At 35.2% G+C, this 20,727-nt stretch overlaps 1 protein-coding gene across 1 annotated transcript in view; it reads right to left on the bottom strand.

Annotated features, from left to right (window-relative positions):
* RHOJ (ras homolog family member J) overlaps positions 1 to 15,435 on the bottom strand; it is a 147,504-nt gene extending 132,069 nt beyond the window's left edge. The window contains exon 1 of the mRNA XM_044664864.1: positions 14,769 to 15,435. Within this exon, the coding sequence (XP_044520799.1) occupies positions 14,769 to 14,943 (175 nt within the window). The 5' untranslated portion in view covers positions 14,944 to 15,435. The remainder of the gene's footprint in view (positions 1 to 14,768) is intronic.
* Between the last annotated feature and the right edge of the window lie 5,292 nt (positions 15,436 to 20,727).

The following is a 20,727-nucleotide window of genomic DNA, read 5'->3' on the forward strand; positions in this document are numbered from 1 at the left end:
GGAAAAAAAAAAGAGTACCAAAAGGGAGGGAAAGAGATGGGGGAGGGAATTTAATAGAACCTAAAGAAAAATAAGAGGGGAATAAGAAGCGAGGGAAGTAAAATAAGGGTGGGGATTAGGGGGACTGATTAAAAGCAAAACACTGATGTAGAAGGAAATAGTGAAAGAAGAAAGGGCAGGACTAGGAGAGGAAATCAAAATAATGGGGAATACACAGGTGGTAATTATAACTCTGAATGTGAATGGAATGAACTTACCCATAAAAAAGAAGCAAATAGCAGAGTGAATTAGAAACAAAAATCCTACCATACATTGTCTATAAGAAACACACATTAGGCAGGTAGACACATAAAGGGTAAAGGTAAGAGGCTGGAGCAAATCTATTGGGCATGAACTGAGAAAAAGAAAGCAGGAGTCGCATCTTACAAAGCCAAAGTAAAAATAGATTTGATTAAAAGAGATAGGGAAGGTAATTACATCCTAATAAAAGGCAGTATAGACAATGAGGAAATATCAGTAATCAACATGTATGCACCAAATAGTATAGCATCCAAATTTTTAAAGGAGAAACTATTGGATCTTGAGGAAATAGATAGTGAAACTTTACTAGTGGGAGACCTGAACTTTCCTCTATCAGATCTAGATAAATCAAACCAAAAAATAAATAAGAGGTAAGAGATGTGAATGAAATCTTAGAAAAAATAGAGTAGATAGATATATGGAGAATAATAAATGGGGACAAAAAGGAATACACCTTTTTTTCAGCAACATATGGTACATTCACAAAGATTGACCATGTAATAGGGCACGAAAACATGGCAAGTGATCACAAGGATTATTCACTATGATCAGGTAGGTTTTAAACCAGGAATACAAGAATGGTTTAATATTGGGAAAACCATCCACATAATTGATCAAACCAACAACAACCAAATGAACAGAAATCACATGATTATCTCAATATATGCAGAAAAAGTCTTTGACAAAATACAATACTCATTCCTATTGAAAACACTAGAAAGTATAGGAATAGATGGGCCTTCCCTAAAAATAATAAACAGTATATATTCAATCATCAGCAAGCATCATCTGCAATGGGGATAAATTAGAAGCCTTCCCAATAAGATCTGGAGTTAAACAAGGAAGCCCATTATCACCTCTATTATCTAACATTGTACTAGAAACACTAGCCATAGCAATTAGAGAAGAAAAAGAAATTGAAGTTATTAAAACAGGCAATGAGGAGACTAAACTATCACTCTTTGCAGATGATATGATGGTCTACTTAAAGTATCCTAGAGAATCAACTAAAAAGCTAGTGGAAATAATCAACAACTTTGGCAAAGTTGTAGTATACAAAATAAAAGCACATAAATCACCGGCATTTCTATATATTTTGAACACAACAGCAAGAGTTAAAAAAATAAATTCCATTTAAAATCACACTAGACCAGTGATGGGCAAATTTTTTATGCTCCTCTGTCAATCTGTTTCTAAGTCAACTCTTTTGAAGTTTCATTGTATTGTGTCCTACTCATTGTATTTGTCAGATTAGGAATAATGTCATGAGGCTGGATAAAATATTTCAGGGGGCTGCATCTGGCCTGCAGACTGTAGTTTGCCCATCACTGCCCTAGACAATATAAGATATTTAGTAATCTATTTGCCAAGACAAATACAGGAATTATATGAACACAACTACAAAACACTTTCCACACAATTAAAACCAGGTCTAAATAATTGGAAAAACATTAATTGCTCATGAGTAGGATGAGCTAACATAATAAAAAATGACAATCCTATTCAAATTAATTTATTTATTCAGTGTCATACCTATCAAACTACCAAGAAACTTTTTTACTGTATTAGAAAAAATTATAACAAAGTTCATTTGGAAGAACAAAAAATCAAGACTATCAAGGGAAATAATGAAAAAAAAGTGAAGGATGGGGGCCTAGGTGTACCAGATCTTAAACTGTACTATAAAGTAGTGGTCATCAACAATATGGTACTGGCTAAGAGACAGAAGAGAGAATCAATGGAATAGACTTGGGGTAAATGGCCTCAGCAAGATAGTATACAACAAACCCAAAGATCCCAGCTTTTGAGATGAGAACCCACTGTTTGACAAAAACTGCTAGGAAAACTGGAAAATAGTATGGGAGAGATTAGGTTTAGATCAACATCTCACAACCTATAATAAGAGAAATTCAGAGTGGATAAATGACTTAAATATAAAGAAGGAAACTATAAGTAAATTTGATGAACATAGAATAGTATACCTTTCAGATCTATGGGAAAGACAAGAATTTAAGACTAAGCTAGAAATAGAGAATATTACAAAATGTAAAATGAATAATTTTGATTACATTAAACTAAAAAGGTTTTGTACAAACAAAACCAATACATTCAAAATTAGAAGGGAAGCAACAAAATTGGGAAAGTACCCTCATTACAAAAACCTCTGACAAAGGTCTAGTTTCTCAAATATATAAGGCTAAACCAACTGTACAAAAAACCAAACCATTCCCGAAATGATAAATGGACAAGGGACATGAATAGGCAGTTTTCAGATAAAGAAATCAAAACTATCAATAAGCACATGAAAAAGTGTTCTAAGTCCCTCCTGATTAGAGAAATGCAAATCAGAACAACTCTGAGGTACCACCTCATACCTAGTAGATTGGCTAAAGGAAAGTAATAAATATTGGAGAGGATGTGGCAAAATTGGGACACTAATGCATTGCTGGTAGAGCTGTGAATTGATCCAATCATTCTTGAAAGCAATTTGGAATTATGCCCAAAGGGCTTTAAATGACTGCCTGCTCTTTGACCCAGCAATACCACTGCAGGGTCTATACCCCAAAGAGATAATAAGGAAAAAGACTTGTACAAAAATATTTATAGCCACACTCTTTATGGTGGCAAAAAATTGGAAAATAAGGGTATGCCCTTTGATTGGGGGATGGTTGAATAAATTGTGGTATCTGTTGGTGATGGAGTACCATTGTGAGAAAAGGAATAATAAATTGGAGGAATTCCATGTGAATTGGAACAACCTCCAGGAATTGATGCAGAGCAAAAGGAGCAGAACCAGGAGAACCTTGTACACAGAGATGAAAACATTGTAGCACAATCAAATGTAATGGACTTTTTTTTTTAACCCTTACCTTCTGTCTTGGAGTCAATACTGCGTATTGACTCCAAGGCAGAGGAGTGGTAAGGGATAGGCAATGGGGGTTAAGTGACTTGCTCAGGGTCACACAGCCGGGAAGTGTCTGAGGCCAGATTTGAACCTAGGACCTTCTGTCTCTGAGCCTGGCTCTCAATGCACTGAGGTACTCAGCTGCCACTGTAATGGACTTCTCTACTAGCAGCAATGCAATGATACAGGACAATTCTGAGGGACTTATGAGAAAGAATGCTATCCGCATCCAGAGAAAGAACTGTGGGAGCAGAAACACAGAAGAAAAACAACTGCTTGGTCACATGGTTTGATGGGGATATGATTAGGGATGTAGACTCTAAGTGATCACTCTAGTGCACATATTAATAATATGGAAATAGGTCTTGATCAGTGACACATGTAAAACCCAATAGAATTGCTTGTTGGCTATGGGAGGGGGGAAGGAGGAAGGGAGGGAAAGAATAGGAATCATGTAACCATGGAAAAATATCCTAAATTAAATAAACAAACAAATAAAACATTACTTGGCTATTCCCCCTTCATTCTATCCTTTTGTTTTCATTATTTTCTTTGAGATTCTAAACCTTTTCCCCTCTCCAAATGAATTGTCATTATTTCATATAATTCCTATAAACTATCTACCTGAGATTTTGTATGGTATAGCCTCAAATATGTATATTAATTTAGATAGTATCATACTTTTTTATTCTATTTGTGGCCCAACATTTAGCAATAAGTATAATTCAAGTCATTTTTTAATTCTGCAAAAAGTATTAAATTAATAAATTAATTAATTTTGTGCAAAAAGTCTACTTTTATAGATTGACTCACAGGTATTTTATTTGTTTTGGAGTTATTTCAAATGTTATTTCTCTTTCTATTATTTCCTACTAGATTTTCTTATTACTCTATAAAAGTACTAATTATTTTAGTGTATTTATTTTGTATCCTGCTACTTTACAGAACCTATTTAAGCAGAACATAATTGAAAGACAGCTGGCCTCAAGCTAGAAAATTGGGCTTCAAGACCTGCCTTGGTCATATTCTAACTATGTGAACTTGGGCAAGTCCTTTAATTTCTCATAGCTCTAGGCAACTCTATAATATGGTGCAGAGAAGGGGCTGACCTGTGCTATTAGGGAGATTGTTCTAGGCTGAGGGTTTCTTATACCAATGAAGTCACATGTCTAGTAGCTATATCAATTACCTCAATTATTTCCCTTATTATTCTCTAGGATTTTCAATGTAAACCATCATGCCAACTAAAAATAGGAATAGTTTTCCATCTTTGCTAATGTTTTTCCCTGAATTTATTTCTCTTATCTAACAGCTTTTGGTAGAATTTTTAGAAGTGTGTTAAATAACAGTGGAGAGAGAAGCATGCTTGCTTTATTCCTGTATTTATTTGGAAAGCTTCTAGTGCTTCCTCATAGTACACAATGGTAGCTTTTGGTTTTAAAGTCATGCTTTTTTTTCTATCATATTACACTGACTTTTCTGAAGCAATGCTTTGTAGTTTTTTAAAGCATAAATGCAGGATGTACTTGTTAAAAGATTTTTTTTTGACATCTAGCCATGTAATTATGGGGTTTGCAGTGTTTTGTTTTGAATATAATTAAATGTTAATTATATTCTTAATGTTAAACCATCCTTGCACCTCTTATATAAATACAACATAGTTATGAGTAATTTTGGGGATATTTTTTCTGAAGGCTTTTGCCTGGTGCAATTAAATTCTAGAAAGTGATTGCCTGGACTTATGGTAATTTCAGTCCAAAGGGACAACATGGGTAATTCTTATTTGGAAGAATATCCATTTTGTTCCTTTGGACTACAGTTCTCATAAGTCTATGCAGTCATGTTCTGGAATCTGCCTATATTAGGATTTTTTTTTTCAAATTTTGAATCGATATCCATTACTCATATTGGCCCATGGCTCTCTTTACTTTCTTTACCCTACATAGTTCAGGCATTTGTACCATATTTGTCTCATAAAAGAAATTTGGTGGGTAGTTTTCTTCCCAAATTAAAAAAACCTAATTAATGTAGCATAGACACTAATTGCTATTTAAACTTTTGACAGAGTTAAGGAAATCCACCTGGATTAGGAGTTTTTCCTTCAGTGATTGCTTTCTGGCTTATTTAATTTCATTTTCTGACCTCTATTTCATGTTCTGTTAATTTGAGTTTGTATAAGTGAAAATTTGAAAGGACTCCATTTATTATTACACCTTACAAATACTTTATGATTGAGTAATTAAATCAGAATTGAAGAGAATAGGGTCTGTATTCCTCACTAAATCAATTAAGTCCAATATATGAAAGATCTAATCACACCCTAAGGAACTTGTTTAAAAAGAAGGCATTGTCTCAGAACCAGATAGAGATGATTACAATCTAGAAGCATAGAGAATGTAGTCATACAGAGCTGGAAAGAATGGGCAGCCCAGGGACAGCAAAAGGAGAAAGAAAAAGTAAACCTGAGCTGGGGTAAAGAAGGGACAGATATTGAGTAGTGCCACTGGCCCTATAGATATATATATAGGAAGAGAAGACTTGGACAACACCAGAAGCTTTACAGATTTACTTAAGGTCTAAAAAAGATTTGCTTCTTTCTACAAATTCCTCTCTTGGTGATATAGGTACCATAATATGATTTACTGCTTTATGACCAAAACATTTCTGGAAACCTGAATCTTGCCTTGACAACAAAGAAATTATCTATCTATCTATCTACATAACTATTTCTGCATCAATGTATCTGTGGATGTATCTCTATTTCTATGTATGTATGTATTGTCTACACACACACACACACACATAATTAAGAAGAGAGTCAAATCTTTGAATAAATGTTAAGGATTTTTCTGATTGGGGAGGTCAGAGGTGTTATGTTTGTATTCATATCTTCTTGTCTAAAATATACTCTGTAACTGTTGATAGAACTATGAACTGATCCAACTATTTTGGAGAGCAATTTGGAATTATGCCCAGAGAATTATAAAACTGTCTAATATCCTTAGATGCAGCAATACTAGGTCTGTTTCCCAAGGAGATCAAGGAAAAAGGAAAAGAACCTATATGTTCTGAAATACTTATACCAGCTTTCTTTGTTGGGACAAAGAATTGGAAATTGAGGAAATGCTCAACAATTGGGGAATGGCTAAAGAAATTGTGGTATACAATCATGATGTAAAACCATTGTGTTGTAAAAAATGACGAGCAAATTCATTCTAAAAAAGCTTGAAAAGAACTACATGAGATAATGAAGAGTGAAATGAGTAGAACCAAGAGAACATTATGTATAACTACAGATTTGACATTTGGAGAATAACTCGTGAATGTTCATTCAAAGAGAATGAACTGGAAATGGAAACATGGAAGACATAATCTATATATACATATATGTTTGGTGGATGATGCCTTCTACGGTGTGTGGAGGGGAGGAAAGGGCTAAGATACTTGGAAATAAAGTCCATTAATGAAATTTAAAAAATAGACACCATTAAGACAAGAATAAAGTAAAATAAGCTTCGTAAAGGCTTATATGAGGGGATCACATGATATACCATTATATTGCTTTAGAATTAAAATAAACTAATTTTTTCAAGTGTTATACATTTTTGTAATATTTAATTCTTTTAAATCAGAAGGCTTGTTAGCTTTTAATTGCATATAATATGGTCTGAATTTTCTTTGTGATTTTTTCTTTTGTTAATTTTATTTTCTTCTATTTGGTTAGTTTGTAATTTCTGTATTTTTTGTTTTGAGTCTTATTTCTCCATTAATTTTCAATTTCCCCCTTTTGTATTTTATCAAGTTAATTTGTTGATTTCCTAGTTTTTAAAAATTACGCACTCCGTTAATTAATTTCCTCTTTTTTATTTTGTTACTCTATTTTCAGAGATATAATTTTTCCTATGAAAACTATTTTAGTTGCATCCATGAAATTTTGATATATTTTCTCATTGTTATAATTCTCTTTCAAGTAGTTAATAATTGCTTTTAGGTCTTGTTCTTTGATTTACTAATTATTTAGCATGTTATTTTTAAATTCCCATCTGGGTCTATGAAGTCTATGTCTCTTGCTTGTGTTCCCTACTTTTTTACTCTTTTTTTTTTTTTTACTCTTTTCATTGAATTATGGTCAGTAAAGGTCAGATGAGTAGTTTAGCTTTTTATATTTATTTAGAATTTCCCTGTGATCTAGATGATTTTGTAGTTACCATTGGCACTTTTTCCCAATGAATTTCAGAGGGATGGAGAGAAAGAGGGTCTGTGAAGAGAGGGGAAGAAAAATAAGGAGGGAGAGAAAAAAAGAAAAGGTAGAGACAGAGAGAAAGGGAGGGGGAAATGGAGAGATAAGAAACATAACTAAAAACAGAAATAGTGATAGAGGGAAAGAAGAGGGAGATGGAGATAGTGAATGGAAAAGAAAGAAAAAAGAGAAAAGAAAGGGAGAGGGAGAAGAGTACAAATTTTTATTGTAACAATATTAGTAATAAAGTGTTATTCATCTAAAGCCCCATTATATGTAGCTGCTATACAGCAAGACTGAAGGGAGATTTTTTAAAAGGGGGAGCAATGCCAGTGGTATTATATAGAACTGAAATGCTTGATTGCAGAGGGCTGATCCTTTCAAGACTGAATTGGTCATAGTATTTGGCTTGCTGCCAAGCTAAAAGCTGGAACACTGGACAGTTCATGAACTCCAGGCACAGTTTCTAACCTTGGGAACTTGCCTTTAAAAAAATTCTCTATAAAGTGCCGCTCTGGTAGCAGATACTTTATTTTTCTACCTTCCTATTGGCTCTTTCTTGCCATAGTCCCCCATGAAGAGAATTACTCTTCAGTATAACCACAAATATAGTGTGGTTTGGCCTCCTTAGTGTCCATTTCCCTTTGAAACTGTTCTTACAAGAGGCTGGGTGTCTAGTGTGGCAGAAACTGTCAATATGATTCCTACTGCTATATACCACTACTTGAGCCCAAAAAACCCAGCAACCACAGAAAGCAAGCCTCAGAGGCCCTGTGTATTTCCCCCTGCAAAAAGTATTGTTTTTTCCCCCCAAAATGGCTGGATTTTCAAGTAGTCCATCTTTTCATCTAAGAAGGAACCTTCCCCTCCACCAAAACAAAAATCACGTTTTTAAAAAACAAAAGTGAAAAGTGAAAAGTTCAAACCATTGTCACCCAAGTGTTACCAGACTGAATCTCCTTCAAGTTGTAGTAAATAGATTTAGATAACTCAGCAGTGAAACTGATAGAAATTTTTTAATGCTAATATTAATAATTGTTGGTATTTATATGGTACTTTGAAGTCTTCAAAGCACAAATATTATCTCCTTTGATCTTTATAACCACCCTAGTGTGGAGGACTTTCTATTATTATTCCCATTTTATAGATGGAGAAACTGAGGCAGAAAGTGATTACTTGGAGTCACACAGCTATTAGGTGTCTGAACCAGCATTTGAACTCAGTTTTTCCTGACCCTATAACTAGTGATCTATCCACTCTGCCACCTAAACTCCTCATACACACCAGTCATTTTCACCTAATCAATGGGTATATCTATATTTATATATCAAATACATACATACATATATACATATATATTCCTTCTCATGGGTCTTGATTGCCATCTGCTCATGATACCCCCCCCCCTTTTTTTTTTTAAGTTTTACCTTCTGCTTTAGAATCAATACAAGTATAGGTTCCAAGGCAGAAGAATGGTAAGGCCTAGAAAACAGGAGTTGTAAGTAACTTGGCCAAAGTCATACAGCTAGAAACTGTCTGAGACCAAATTTGAACCAAAGTCCTCCCAACTTTAGGTTTGGCTCTCTATCCATTGATCCATGTAGCTGCCCCTCATGATGCTTTGATAGGTAAATTGAAGTTCCTAGTAAATCAATTGATGATACCTAAATCACTGCTTAATTGGAGTTAAAAAAGTGTTAGACAAACAAGGTTTTAGCACTGGGTAGTGTTAAACTATCAAGAACAATGGGTAGATATTGAAAGGATATGAACAAGAATGGTACAGAATAAGAAGGTGTGACCAGATGGGTTTCTTGCACTGGTGGAGAGAGTAACCATATAAATGAGAGATGAGAACAAAGGTCTGATGAGGAATGGGAGTCCTTTCCCTCCATATCTGGTAATGTAACTGAATTTTATATTTTATTTTATTTTGTTTTTGAGACTGGGTCTTCCTCTCATGCCCAGCCATACATGGGACTGTGGATTTGCTTCAGTTTCCCATCTGAATCAGTGTGGTCTACTTTAGGTAGCTGGATGGCCCCCTATTCCCTGGGGCTCACCATTTTAAGATGGACTTTGTGAAGACACCTGATTGGCTTCAGTCATACTGTTACTCAGAAAGCGATCCATCAGCTTCAGCCTTCCTGGCAGCAGGGACCCCAAATACAAGACACCACTTGGCAAATTTTAGAAGTTTAGAATACTTGTGTTCCATTAAAGAGAGAGGGTAAACTTGAAACAATCAGATATGTACCTATAACAAAATTACAAATTAAATGGCTGTAATTGAGAGTTTCAAGGGGATGATGATTAAAGAAAGAAGCCAACACGGAAAGCAGCCTTTGTCATTGTTGAATCATTTCAGCCATGCCTGACTCTTGATGAGTCCACTTGGGGTTTTCTTGACAAAGGTATTAGAGTGGTTTGCCATTTCCTTCTCCAACTCATTTTACAGATGAGGAAACTGAGGCAAACAAAACCAATTCTAAAATGCAGATAAATAAAAGCTATTGAAGCAAATAGCACAGGAACTTTAGTCAGGAAGATCTTATGTCACTTGACAAAATCTAGCAAAAATTAAACTCAAAAGCAGAAGTGAAACCAGATGAGTTTTGTATTCATGCCTGACATCAATTGATGAGGATTCTTCAATAGTGAAATATCTATGGAGAAATTCAAAGCTAGGGTAGTATGTGAAAAGAAATGTGGTCTCAATGAAACATTACAAAATGCTTTGAAATTCATTATAGACATCTTACATTCCTCTTGGAAGTACATAGTGAGTTGGAGGCAGAGATCTATAATGAGATCACACTTGTAGCCCATATGGAGAACACTTTCCACATCAGTCCATTTGTATTCCGAGTTTCATTCTCAGCCTTGCTCTGGTTTGAAACTCAACGGAGTCAGAAAATTCTGAGTTGTGGCACTCAAATGAAAACTAGAAGTTTTTCTCCTCTTTTAAAAATCTAACTCTAAAGGTGCAGTTTGCCTGATGCTTTGGTGATTAGGTTTTGACTTTGAAAATAGTTGTTGGTAGAAATCTGGTGGATTCTTAGGGCTGCCTCCAACTTGTGACTCTGTAGTGGAGTCACTTTATTTGGTAGATTTTTCAATGCAGTCATAGGTTCGGAAGAGTCAGTGAGGGCAAAGATAAAATTGTATTTTTTCCTTTTTAAAGTATAACTTAAAATACTTTAATTGATGAAATTACTTTTGTACTCTCTTTCCAACTTCATCTTTATTTTATGAGATATAAGAATTATAAATTTATACAACACAAACTGCTCGATGCTCGATGGGTAAAACCTTATGAAGTTAGATTATGAGAAAAGACAAATAGCAGGATCCATAAGATTTCTCTTGCTTTTTTTTAGACCTAACTAAGCATTGATGGCTATATTCTTTTTCTGGTGATCTATGCAGAACTCTTGTCTATTATCTAATTAAAATTCCAACTCTTATTCTATGAAGACAGAACAGAATTTGTTGGCAAATTATTATTTCATACTATGTATGTGCTTATTTATATTTCCTCTGATAAATATTAAAGAAATTATATTTTCTCTTAACTTAGATCCTGGTTTTAAATTCAACAAATGTTTTTGAGGTGCTGGAGATACCCATAAGCCTAAGGACCCTATACCTAACACCTAGTTTGCTCTGTCAACATCTCTGGTCACTTAAGGGCTAATAGGATTTAGAAGTATTATTGTTTAGTTGTTTTTGAGTGTGTCCAATTCTTCATGACTTTGTAATCAAAGAACCAGTTCATGTTTGGTTCAATTACAAAGGCAGAAACACCATACTTGGAAAGTCTTCTTAGAAAGTAAGAATACTCTCCAGAGAACAGGGAAGTTTTGGCCTATGAATAAGAAGAGGCATAGGGAGGTTATCCCACTGCCAACAGACAGTTCCACAACTAAAGCATCCTTTAAAATTTGTTTTTTAAAGGATGTCTGAGTTGGAGATTCCATAGACATTTTCCCATCCACCCTTTTCCAGGTCTAATGATTATCACTAGTTAAATCTTTTTAATGACTAATTGATAGCACGTGTGTTTTGCCTCATGCGTATTTCCTTCAGTATCTTCCATCTCATGCTCGTATATATTCTTCATATTCACATTCTAAATACAAAGGGGTGGTGGTGGAAGAAATCATTTTCATTCTAGCATATGGTAGATCATGACATTTTAATGATAACATTCATGGAATTATTATTTCATCCTTAGGGCAATGGTTTCAAATCCTATTGGAGTTATGATAATCTATTGTTTTCTGATTTTGCAATCTCTTTCATCACTTCCAATGCAAGAGTTGTCTGGAATTTTGTTTTGTAATTTAAAGAAGTTAATATTATGAGTTTCTTTTTTTTTTTTTAAGAGAGAAGTGGATAACATTCCCCATCATAAGTCTTTCAGGATTGTCCCAGATAATTCATTACATTGCTGAGAGTAGGCTAATATAATTTAAAAGGCACTTGTAGGTCTTTATTGAGCACCTACTGTATGTAAGATACTGTGTTATATTTCATTTTGGAGTTGAATATGCTTTGTAGATAGGTAAAATAATAAAATAAAATAGTAACTAACCCTCTTCAGAAAACTTGACCTGACCACACTATGCATAATAATACTAACAATATTTTTACTGGTTAATTTATATACCATTTTATGGTTTGTAAGTCACTTTTCAACTATGGGTCATTCTATCCTCATAACAACACTGGGATATAATTGTTATTATTGTCCTCATTTTACAGATGAGGAAAGTATTAAATATAGAGGTACAGTGATTTGCCCAGGGTCATACCTAATAAGTGTCTGAGGCTGGATTTGAACTCAAATCTTCCTGACTCCAGATTCAGTACTTAGAATCATTGTAGATTCTATCTAAACCATAAAATCATTATCCTAATGATTTGCACTCTCATGTATCGTTGATCATCTCCACTTCTCAAAAACATCTCATTCCTTTTTTCTCTTTTTCTTTTTGCCTTATAGTCTCAGTTTGTTTTGCAATATGATTACGATAATAAATTGGTATTTAGATTGACTTTTACAAATGAGTAGAGCTTTTCCCTCAGTGTTTAGATTCTTCCTTTGTTTCAGCTTTCCGATGCAAAATTCCAACCATTTTGGGTTTCCTTTGCATCAAGAAGCAAATGTCTCAGCTTAGTGAATTCTGAATTGTAACTTCCTGTAGACACATGGCAAAGTTTAGGTGCTCAATTTGTTAAAAATTACTTATCTTGTCAAGGTGAAGACCTACCTATCCCCTTTTATATGCTATTAAATTTTTTTTTCAGGGCTAGAGCACAGTAATTACACTTTCAGAAAAGTCTTAGGGGGAATCATGAAAAAATGTTTTGTTTTTAGCTTTTTGCAAATAGCAAGAGTCCTACTGGGAGGTGACCAGTTATTTTCATTGTGCTTTGGGGAGATAGGATTGAGGAGAAATGTGTTGTTTTTATCTTTGCATTATACAGACCATAAATCACATAAATGGAGGTGGAGGAGGTGACTTAGGTGATTGTTTATTTCTAGTAAAGAGGCTGCTTCCTATGGAAAGAGGGCTTCAGTTGGTCATGGAGCAAACCAAACAATTACTCAGGTTTCCTGTTGGCCATTTCCCTTTTGCTAAATCTGACCCAAAGCCAAGGTGCACATAGATAAATTTTTCCTATTCCAAAATCTCAAATCGCTGAAAAGATGTTAGCATGAGAATCCTGTTTAGAAGTTATAGTCTAAGGGAAGCATTTTGAAGATTTTTGTTAATCTGCTTTTAAAGGGTCTAATAAGATCTGAGGTCCTTTGAAACTCTCAAATCCTAGATTCTATGCTAAATCATGAGAAAAAGAAAACATCTGAAGGTAAAAGTTTAAATAATACTATGGTCATTTCTAATTCAATGGACTACATACAGCCACACTCCAGAACACTCTGGAAAGAATAAAAAAATAAAAAAGTAAAAAATAAAAAGAATGGCAGTTAAATTCAAGCATTACGAGAGTATAAATCCAGAAGTGGAAGGGCCTTAGAGAGATTCTAATTCAGCCTCTTCCTGATTTGGATTAGAGATTAGGGGCCTAGAGAAATTGAATGCCTTGCCCAAGGAGATAAAGAAAGTAGCAGTCAAAATCTGAACCTTGGACTTTAGGTTCCATATTCAGTATTCCTTCCATTATGCCACATTGTAAATTATGCTTTATAATCCTTTTATGCCCCATACAGTATCTTATACATGATATATATCTTACACTTTTGAACGTTGAATTCCAATTTTGAATTCATCTGCTCTGCTTTTCCCAATGGACATTCTATCATGGCTTTTTTCATTGAAGCATAGATTTAAATTTGGAAGAGATATTAGAGGGCATTTAGTCCAAGCGCACAGGAGAAATTGAGTCCTAGTAAATGGCTTGGCCGAAATCACATTGGTAATAAATGTCAGGAGTAAGATTTGAACCCAAATCTTCCAACTTGAAAGGCAGTAGGATTCTTTCTATTATGCCTGGTGATATTAAAAATAAAATAATGAAATCATTTCTTTTAGTTCAAGATAAATGGTAGCTAGGGATAAATATATAAAACTTTTACTTTTTAATATTTACCAATTCACATGATAAATAAACATTTTGGGTTGTAGGATTATGATAGGAAAAGAGTCCATTCAGAGACAGTGTTCATACATTTTTGTTAAACATCTGTGGTCAAATATCTTATTTACATAGTATATTACAAATAATAATAACATTGGTACAGTGCTTTAAAGTTTGCAAAATGCTTTACACATGTATGATATCTCTTGAAAAAAGTTGCAGGGTAAAGATATTTATATAGAACAAATGGATAAAAGCTTTTATTTGCGGGGATGCTGCTGAAATCACGTTGGGTTTTTAAATGATGGCATTTTAAAATAAATACTCTTCACATTTACAGCTATAGCCTAAGAACTCAAATGAAAATTTAGGTTGTTTTCCAACACTATATAATTGCTTTAAAATTAAAAAAAAATATGTTGTGACATAAGTCGATTTACTAGTTCTTGTTGGTTTATCAGGCTAACGGATCTGGCTTACTTCCTGTCCTGAATCTCTTGATCATCTTTCAGAAGTAAGACTAGTCGCTTTGAACTCTACTTTAATAGTTTATATCTGTCTCTCCCTCCTCTTCATAAGTCATCACTTATTAGACAATTATAGAAAGGTAGCTGAAATACACTTGTTTGACTAAGGGACTTTCCTCCCCCTCTCAATTCTTGGAGCACAGTGATGGTCGTTGTGTATTTTCTTCGAGTCACAAAAAGTTGTCCTTACCTGCATAGTGGTCAAATACAGTAGGCACGTACTCCTCTGGGAAGGCGTCATTGGCGTAACTCATCAGTAAGCAGGTTTTCCCCACTGCACCGTCCCCGACCACCACACACTTCAATGGTTTCTTCACGTCCTCGCTGGAGCAGCCACTTTCCTCTGTCTCTTCTTTGCAGTTCATTCTTCCTGGGGCTGTTCCTGATCCTTCAGGTTCTTTTAGGAGCGCATTAAGAAAAACCCGAGTGAGCGCCCAGGTTGTGTTTACCCTCACTTAGCTGGGTACTCTTGGCTCAGACTTAACATTTTCCAGGTGGCTGCCGTTTGCCCTCTCACTTTACCATGCTGGTAAAAAAAGGGAATGTCCACTTTGAAAGACAAATAAAATAGCTTTTCTTTCCCTTGTTCGTTTGAATCAAGACACCCTCATTTTCTTAGAGATCTGGGTGTTTACTATGATCTTGAAAGATAGCAGCAGCCTGAAGCTTTCGCTCTTTCCTCCCTTTCTCCAATTTGGCTGGAGACACCAGGGATTTCTTCTAAATCCTTCCCATTTTCCATTTCACATCTAACATGGAGGAAAGCCGGGATTTTTTTTTTTTAAATGGAGTTTTTCCTTTCTTTCTCCAGCTTGCTAAGTGTCAGGAAATCATGGGTTTCCTGCTGCATTCCATATTAGGATGAGTGGGCTGGTGAAGGGCTCCAAACAATGAGCAGTCTGTGTGTGTTTGTACTTCAGAGGAGCTGTGCCAGGACAGAGAGTCAGAAAACACTAGAGGTCCCACTGCGGCCAGAAGTTGAGAGACTTCCTCTTTCTTCCACTGCTGGAAGGGAGCTGCTCACTCTGCTGACCCAAAAAAACTGATGATAACAGGCTGAGAGTGGAGTGCCGTCTAGGCAGAAAACAAGGGAATTAGTTTAATTAAGGAGGAGAGAACCACACCATCAAGTATGAGATAACAGATGACATCACCTCAGCACTGATTTATCCTGAAAAGCATGGCGAATTAAAAAGGAAGTTCTTGAGTTACTCAATTCAGAAACCTTAAGCTTTCCCTCTCTTTTGTGATAAAGAAGAAAATTCCAGGGCTATAATTGTTTTGTCAGGAAAACTTCATTTTCTCAATCAAGCTTTATAGCCACAAGTGTGTGTGTGTGAACCTCCTTAATAAATTGCCACCCTTACCCTCAAAATTAAAACTCCTTCCAAATAGAAACAATTCTGTAATCATCACAAATCAGAGATAGATCATTCAGCTGAAGGTATCTGAAAAATAGGTGGCGTTTACTTCTCCTTATTAGTGAATAATGCAAATGTGCGTCACACACATTTAACCAAGAGTAAGTTTGAATTATTTCAAAGGTTGTGATTTGGATTCAGCAGATTTATTTGGGATTCATGTAGAAACATACAATAAACATTGATTTAGTGCAGGTGCTATGCCTAGCAGGTATTAGGGAATACAGAGAGGGAAAAGAAACAGTTCCTGCCTTCCAGGAGATTATATTCCTTTGGGCAAACAGCACACATGTTGATAATCAAATGCAAAATATGCAAGATAAGTCCAAAGTTATTTTTTGGAGCAGTGGGATGCAAAGCTAGAGGTGAGGTGAGCCATCAAGAAGGGCCTTTCAGGAGCTGACATTTGCCTGGACACTTAATAAATGTTTCTTGACTAGTTGATTGAAAGGACCAAGGGCTGGAAGAAAGGAAGGAAGGAAGGCTGGAAAGAGGAGGAAGAGCACTTTGGCCATGGGGAACATCCTGTGCATTGTCAGTCAGGAGGTGTAATGTCTTATTTAGGGAATCATCAGTTGATAAATTTGGCTGGAGCATAGAGTTCATGAGGGGAAAGAGTGTGAAATCATTTTGGAAAGATAGCTTGGAAGTAGATTGAGAAAGGCTTTAAATTCTAAACTCCATTTGTATTTGATCCTAGAAGAAATAGGGAACCATGAAACTTCTTCAGTGGGGGAGTGATGCATACTTTGGTAACCTTGTGGAGGATGCATTGGAGAGGGAAGAGACTGAAGGCAAGGAGATCCTTTAGGAAGCTATTGTGAGAGGTGACGAGGGTCTGAAACAGTAGTAGCCAATGAAGTGGAGAGAAGGGAATAGGAGTGGGAAATGTTGTGACCCTAGTATCAGCATGATTGGAGGGAGGTGGGCAAGAGTGAAGAGTATGGATGACTAAAGTTGTTAACATCAATGACTAGAAGGAAGGTGGTATCCTTAACAGAAAAAGAATTTAAGAGGTGGATAGATTTGGAGTAAAAAAAAATATATATATACATATATATATATATACATATATATATATATATTTCAGACACATTGAGTCTGAGATGTTAGTAAAGAATGGAGGGCTCGCAAGGATAGGAACTTCAGAGATGTATAAAGATGATAGTTGAATTCATGGGAACTAATAAGAGAGACAGAGAGAGAAACAGAGAAAGATAGAGACAGAGAGACATATAGACACTGAGAAAGAGAAAGAAAGGAAGAAAGAGAGGGGGAAGAAGGAGGGAGGAGAAGGGAAGGGAAGGGAAAAGGACTCAAAAAGAATCCTTGAGTGTCTATGCATTAGGGTCAAGACATAGATGAGGATCCAGCAAAGAAAACTGAGAAGCCAGGTCAGAGGAAAATTGAGATTGAGCAGTATTATGAAAAACCAGAGAGGAAGGTGTATCCTAGGAAAAGAAAGCAGTCAATGGTGTGGTGTTGCATAGAGGTCACAAAGGGTGTAGACTAATAAAAGGCAATTGTATTTAGTAATTAAAAGATCATTGGTAACCTCAGAGAAAGCTGTTTCAGTCAAGTGGTGAGGCTAGGAAGTCAAATGACAAGGATTCAGTTCTCTTTTTTTGAAGTCAGCCTAGACCTCTTTTAGCCCTAGTCATATCAGAAGGTCTGTTGAAATATCCTAAAAGATGTCCTTTTTCTATACATGTAGTTAATATACTTGATTTCGTGTGAGAAAATAAATATAACTCAGGGGATAATTCCAAAAGTTTTGTTTTATTCTATACTTTCTTTGAAATTTAACTGTTTAATTTTTTTTTAAATTTTGTATAAACTTTATATTTGCATATGTGTGTATATGCTCTTGTTAGTAACTATAATCTGATTTTTTCTGATCTTGGCATCATGCTACAGAAGGAACTATTAAAAATGGCAAAGCTTTATACACTTGTTAATATTCTGGCTTGAAAAGGTCAGCATGCTGATTTATGAGGTTGGTTTTAAAGTGAGTTATATGTACCATTAATCTTTCAGAGTTAATTTCAGTCATCATAAGAGCAATTTTAAAAAGTGAATAATAGGCAATATGAATTTTACTAACATAGCAGACTTTAAAAATGATGAGAATAATCCCAATTCATTAGACTCACTTTACCCAAGATATACCCTTGTTTCATCAGAGCTGGAAACAGTACCCAGGCCACTTATTAACATATCATAAACCAGGTGACTTTTTTCTTTTTCTTTTTCTTTTTTTTGCTTTTGGGGAAATGAGAAAAATTGTTATGATTTATTTACTATATACCTTCTTGTACTCCCAAAATGTTTGGTTCTTCATGCTATACAGAATCATGGATCTGCTCTACCTATTTCCCTTTGCACTTCCCCAGGCTATGAGGGAAGTCTTAGTTACAGTTTTGCTGGGATTCCATAGAGAAATCAGTTTCCTTAGTTACTTCTCTCGCTGAGATTTGGCTTCATTTGAACCTTCCCAAGCACCCACCAATCATATATTTTTGTCAGAAATACCTATTCCTTTAGTTGCTTTCAGTTTTGATAGGATACTCCCCTTTTGTCTTCTGCTTCTGCACCTGCCTTGGAAAGTCTGACACAGAAGTAAGCCTAGAACAGACATTTACATTTTTCTTCAATTTCTCCCCTCAAGGGGCTGCTTTGGGTTCAGACCCAGTGATATCAACTCACATTCAGAGATCGAAAGGGTGAGTATAAAAGAGAGGTAGATTTGGGCCAGGGCAATTCCGGTGATAATGAAGAATGTTAAAGTCTTTCATGGGAGCTCACATGATTCTTAGAGTACTTTACTGACCCATTTGTGTACCCCAGAGAAGGGCTAAAATTCAAGTTTAATTGTGAATCTTTTTTTTTGTACATATGAGAGACCTAAATTGGAACTAAGTCATTTTCCTGAGAGCACCTTTCATTCAAATATATTTTTCTGTGACATCAGATTACCTGCTCTCAGCCTCTGAAATTTTGCAAGTCCTCCCTTATTTTCTTGATTGAAATTACTTTACAATATATTTAGTAGTCACCATTTCTTCCTTTGTCCTTGGAGCACTGACTGATTCCTTGTTTGTCTTGTCAACCTGATAGAAGAAAGAGGTGAAGAAAGATTGGGTGTTGAGGAAAATTAATGTTCAATTGTATTCTTTATCAGTAATATTTTTGGGGAAATCATTTTCCTTAAACCCCTTGGTCTTCCAAGGTCGGGCTGAACTAGTCCAGGTCCAAGGCATCTAATCTGAGCTGGGACCTTCTGTCTTTTATTCAAAACCCTTATCTTCAAAAAAGACCACTTTTCCTAAGGCATTATAAAGCAGGGTGGGTCTGGAGTTTCCCCTATTTGGGTAAAGACCCACCTCCCCTGAAATGAGGCAATGAAGGAAGAGTTGAGTTCTCTAAGTTCATGGTTTCTTTTGAAATATCCATAAATTGGGTTGGCTAGGGATAGTCCTAGGGACAAACTGTCAGACCAATCAGAAAGAGGACATAACTTATTTTGAAAGAGAGTGTTAGGACTCACCGAGTGTCTTTTGCCTGATAGGTGAATGGCAAGGATTCATTTTTTGTTAATGGACTACATGCTCCTTTAATATACAATGTTATTTATGGATGAAATGACCTCATATTATTTATTGGCTAAAAGATTCTGGGAGCTAAAGTTTGGTGCTATATTTGGAGACAAGAAGACCTGAGAATTTGCAAAAGACAGGATGAACAAAGTGTCTCCATCAATTTTGGCTCTGATTACTGTAGGAACACGTCCAGGAGAACACCTTATCAAATGAGATAATAATTATAAAGCTCTTAGCACAGTGCCTGCACATAGTAAGAGCTATATGAATATTATCATTATTATTATAAACATGGGCATTTATTGGTGATTTCTGCTTAAACAACATCTGCCCAGCAGAACTCCCTTATTTTTAAGAACTGCCTACACTCTCTAGGTTGTACACCAAAGAATAATTGAATAAAAAGGATTATCCTAATTGATTCTTCAAAGCTTCCATTCAGCAATGAGTTGTTGTTGCTGCTGCTGGTGGTGTGTGTATGTGTGTGTATTTTTTGGGGGGAGGTCCCTACTACATTACTCCAATGCTTTAAGTGGGAGCTTTTTTCCCTGTTTGGGGAATTTGATTATTATTTTATTTCTACTTTCTCATTTATTTTAAGCAGAATTTTCTAGTATTATTGCTATAAATATTGTGTGGAGTTAAATACAGGTCAACTTTTTTGTTAATTCTTGGAAGAATCGTTGGTTGTTGAATTTATAATCTTTATGCACAGTTTGGTTTAAATAAATTTTGTTCAATTTTACTGAGATTCTACAATCTATTTTAAAAATCCTGTCTTTATTTAAATTTTTTTTTTCATTTTGGTTTTATCTTTATTTTGCATTTGGTTTTCTAGGTAAGAAAAATTTAGTCACCACTTTAGTTATTAGTTTCCTAGAGGCCATAAAGACAAGACAGATAAACAGGGCTCCCAGGAGATAGCCGGAAAGAGTAAATCTACCTTTTTTTACAATTGTGGAGAAGATAGTTATATGTAGATTGTCTGAACTTGTGAAGAGAGGTAGTTTTATTATTGCATAAGTTAATTTATAGGACCACTATCAGAAACAAAACAAAACAAAAAACTCCAACAAAAATAGATTGTCAAGTCAACAAGCATTTATTAAGCACTGTTTTATAGGGCATT

This window comes from Gracilinanus agilis, chromosome 2 (genome assembly GCF_016433145.1).
Source record: "Gracilinanus agilis isolate LMUSP501 chromosome 2, AgileGrace, whole genome shotgun sequence".
Taxonomy (NCBI): Eukaryota; Metazoa; Chordata; class Mammalia; order Didelphimorphia; family Didelphidae; genus Gracilinanus; species Gracilinanus agilis.